Source organism: Buceros rhinoceros, unplaced genomic scaffold (assembly GCF_000710305.1).
Source record: "Buceros rhinoceros silvestris isolate BGI_N320 unplaced genomic scaffold, ASM71030v1 scaffold46498, whole genome shotgun sequence".
Taxonomy (NCBI): domain Eukaryota; kingdom Metazoa; phylum Chordata; class Aves; order Bucerotiformes; family Bucerotidae; genus Buceros; species Buceros rhinoceros.
This window is the reverse complement of record NW_010429445.1, coordinates 591-4,704: the sequence shown is the minus strand read 5'-3', so window position 1 is coordinate 4,704 and position 4,114 is coordinate 591. Positions and strand designations below refer to the sequence as shown.

Sequence of the window (4,114 nt, the reverse complement as noted above, 5' to 3'; positions counted from 1 at the left end):
TGCCTCCCTCTAGCGTCGGCAGCGCCGCCGCCAGTGACCGCAGCCTGCCGGCTCCCCAGCAAGAGGGCTCTGGCGCGGTCCTGCCAGCCACGACCCGCGATTCCCGTTTCCAGGCGCTCCAGAGGGTGCGAACGCACCGCCCGCGGTGCGCTGGGGCCGAGCAGCCTCCGGAACCGCTGCTCTCGTTAACACTTACCCATCTGGCAGAAAGCCCGCGGCAAGCAGCCATCTCTGCTGATGCGGGGGAGGCCCGAGGGCAACAGGACATGAAGAGGAACTCTTCAGAAACCCCTCACCAGCTCCACTTCTCTCCTCCCATGCCCACAGACTTCTCACTTGTTCCAGCAAGACAGAACCCTGGTACGACGGCAGCGGTTCTGCTTGTCGGAGGGACTGACAACCACACAGCTCATGGCTATCCCAAAACAGCCCGACACCAAGCTCCGCTGTGTTCAGGTCGAGGAACAGGAGGAACCAGCGGCAGCATGTGGACAGGACCTTGTGGCCCACACCGGTAAGGGACGGTTCATCGACAAGGTGGTGAGGGGAAGGCAGGAGCACACACTGCTGTCTGCTCCTCAGCCCTGGCAATGCTTTAAAACAAATCCTGACAAAAACCAGAAATCACATCCAGATCCAAGCTTAAAAACATAACGAGTAGGACATTAAGCCATAAAATCAACGTGAGGCAGTGGCTGAAGTCACAAACAAAGCGGCAGAGTTCAAGCAACTGCAGATGCATGAGCAAGACCCTTCTCTTCCCAATGTAGAAAGTAAATATTCACTGTAGATCTGTCCAATGCACCAAGGGGTCGCTTTAAAACACTACTTTGGGCAGAACTCTTGCCTCCTGCCCCGAGCACTGTCACTCTGCGGGGTCTAACCAGCAGAGCTATCAGTGTTGCTCAAGTCACAGCCAGCCAGTAATTATGCCAGCAGTTAATTAGAATACGTTTTCCTGTGCAGGGACCGCTAGCCTTTACAGCCTGAACAGCCCAGCTGACAACCTGATACACTCTCCAGTCAATATTTAGCCCCGAACCTTCCAGGGGTTATTACACAGCTGATGTGTTTTGGAAGGCTCTCAAAGGTGAAACCGTTTGAGATCTGGACCCACTCTGGTGCACAGCCCTGAGCCCAGGGAGGCTGAGGCACGCGGGCAGCCTGTGCTTTGTGCAGCAGGGACTGTCACTGAACACATGCATTTTGAGACTGGGTGCCTACCCAAGGAAGGCTCCACTGTACACGTCACTAAGATCTGGGAATGTAAAACGCTGGCATAAGGTCACTTCATCGTGTATGACCTGACCAGAGACAGAAGTGACAGACATGGCACAAAACTGTGTCTTTCCTGACACTTTCTGCTTTCAACAAGCAAAAATTAAAGCACTTGGAGCAAGGGACGGCCTCAGAAAATACTAGTGACCAAGGACCGACCCTGTAAATGAGCACAGGAGAGGAATGCTGTGATCTAACTTGAGGAGGAAAACATCCCCAGACAATCGTCCAAGCTCACCAATCCTGCACTAGTCATAATTACACGGATAATTGCCCGAATTTTGCAGACATGGCTAAGAAGAAGGGCAGAACCATTCATTTCTTTGCAGTGCTTTAACAGCTAAAATACACTTCTGCTTTTCTCCAAACAAGGACTGCAGGAGACTCCCCACCCTCAGAACACAGAGGGCCACGGAGAGCCCATGCACTTTGCCCTGTTCTTACTAAATTCTGAGAGTTGGACCTTCCTGTGTTAGACACTCAGTCTCTCCATGTTTATTTTGTGCATTTTCAGTGAAAGTGCTGACGACACAAAGCGCTGGGTGCTGTTGGTCACTGCCTTCAGCAGCAACACCTACACAGTTCCTTTATTTCCCTTCCTGAGCTATAAAAAAGGGCTACAGAAAATTCTTTGCTCCCGATTGCAGGCTCCAAACCCTGACTGGAAGGATCCAGGTTCCGGAGTGGCAGAAGACCCTGCGTGAAGGCCACCGCGGTCCAGCGGCACAGCCAGGACAGATGACAGAAGAGCTGCTCTGCACTCATCACGGCAGCAGGAGGGATTTTGCCAGTCTCATCCAGAACCACTTTTTGGTGCAGGGATTGGTGTAATCACAAATCGTAATGAACCGTAAGATACTCGGAAACTCGTTCTTCATGGGTTTGCACTTGACCGGAATCAGCCGTTTGAGACGAGCACCTGGAAGACAGGTCGCACAGGCAGAGGATTACACAGAGCCACACCGAGCCATGGGTCAGGGCCCGTGTCCGTTTTGTCCCCAGAGCAGCACACACACATCACAAGATCCAAGTTTGCTCCGATCTTGTGTCACCTCTTTATACGACAAGCAGTCCTCACCCCGCAGAGCAGGTTTCTGCCCCCCACGCCCTCTGCCAGGAACGTCTCGCTCCAGCAGGGAGCAGGGCCCCACGGTTCACGCGCGGGGCAGCTGCGCGGACGGCAGCGGTAGAGGCCCCGTGACCTGCAGAGAGGACAGAGCGGGGCAGAGCTTCTCACGCACCAGGAACCGGGTCTGCAGTCCTGACTGCTCCCAGGTGGGGGTGAAGGGAACACCCAGAGGCTGACCTGCTTCTAGATGGGCAGCTTTGCTGGGTTGTCTGCCGCTCTTTTTCTTCCTGCCCTGATTTACTCAGAGAGGCTGCAGATGTTACCCAACAAGGGCTGCAAGCCATCGCTCCACTGGCGTGAACTGCCTTTTTCTGAGGTGTGGACAGGATGAGACAAGTCTCCCTCCGATCGCTGCTGCTGCTTGGAGGAGCAGCTCTTGTAAAGAGGAACCTCTGCCCTTGAACTGCTCCATGGGGACACCTGCTACCAGCTGAACTGCGCTGCCCAGCGCAGTGATGACACCGAGACCCGGAGGAGGCAAATGGCCACGATTTTGTAACTGCAGCAGATGCTGAGGTAATCCGGGGAGCTCCAGAACTTGCCACCAAACCCTTCTGCGCGTTAGTTACCCCAGGCAAACGAGTTCCTCTGCAATTCCTGGAAGCTTCTGCTTAGACACATGGTTTTACTGGCTGAGCTCAGGTCACTACCCACAGATGGCTGCTGCTTTTCGTGTCGTTTTGATGCAAGGTATGAGGCCAACAAACAACTGCTGAAGAACTAATAGGACTTTGCTCTGTAATGGTTAGAGAAAAGCAGTCTGAACGGACCTGACAGAAGCAAACCGATGGCTTTTCAGTTCAGAAGAAAGTGTGTCAGGGATCTTTCCAATCCAGCTCCATGTTTTGTTTACCCATCCACAGCTCTGCAAAGAGCCGCGTGTTCATCACCTGCTACCCCATCCCCAGCACAGGCCCACACCCCGAATTATTGCGATACTTTTCTTTTTCACAGCTTATTTCCCACACGGATCCCGAAGCCTGACACGCAGCTGAGGTCTCTGCAGCAGGCAGTGTCAGCCCCCTTAGGGCTGGAGCGCTGATGCAGACAGCCCAGCTTCTCGTTCGCGCCACACGGAAGGTCTGCGGCAGGGCAAGGAACTACGTCCATGTCCCATGAAGCCACCGTTCGTTTTACTGGCTGCTGCTAATAGTGGTTAAGTCTGTTTGCTTAGTGAAGGGGATCACATCCAGGGCAAGCCCCTGTGCCTGGCTGGGCTTCCACACAGGTGAAACATCGGTCAGTGGTGAGAACCCAGGTCTGAGACCAAGCCACCAGCTCTCTACCTACCAGGTACTTCTTTTCTCCCTCCTCACCTGTATTTATCTCCTCTGTGTAAACACACCTGAGACTGCCCCTCATTCTGCACTTGGGCAGTGCGCAGCAGTACAGCCCTGACCTCAGCTGGAGAAATTCCTGCAATAAAAGTGGTATGTTGATGGACAGTTTTCAATGGCCTAGTTGTGGGGTCTTACCTGGGGAGAGACTGAGGGCAAATTTGGTCTGAAAATCACATTCATCGCTTTCCAGGTAATCATCTGAAATGACGACCACCATCCTCCGGCACCTGCAGATGAAGCAGTCAGGGGAGAAAAAAATAAAACATCAACAGAGCTGCTTCTGGTTCTCCCCAGTAGAAGTTCATATTCCTCCGCATTGCTCCAGTGTAGACAGGAACCCACCTGCTGTGCTCCAGCAGGCATGCAC

General features: G+C 53.5%; 1 protein-coding gene across 1 annotated transcript; it reads right to left on the bottom strand.

The window, feature by feature from the left end:
• Positions 1–1,856: 1,856 nt before the first annotated feature.
• On the bottom strand, positions 1,857–3,974 carry LOC104499164 (myeloid differentiation primary response protein MyD88-A-like; the record flags this gene model as incomplete). The annotated part of the gene is given in 5 exon segments (XM_010142633.1): positions 1,857–1,988; positions 1,991–2,022; positions 2,024–2,084; positions 2,087–2,197; positions 3,883–3,974. Coding segments are annotated over 5 exon segments (428 nt in total), but the record flags the coding sequence as incomplete, so codon positions are not given.
• Positions 3,975–4,114: the final 140 nt, after the last annotated feature.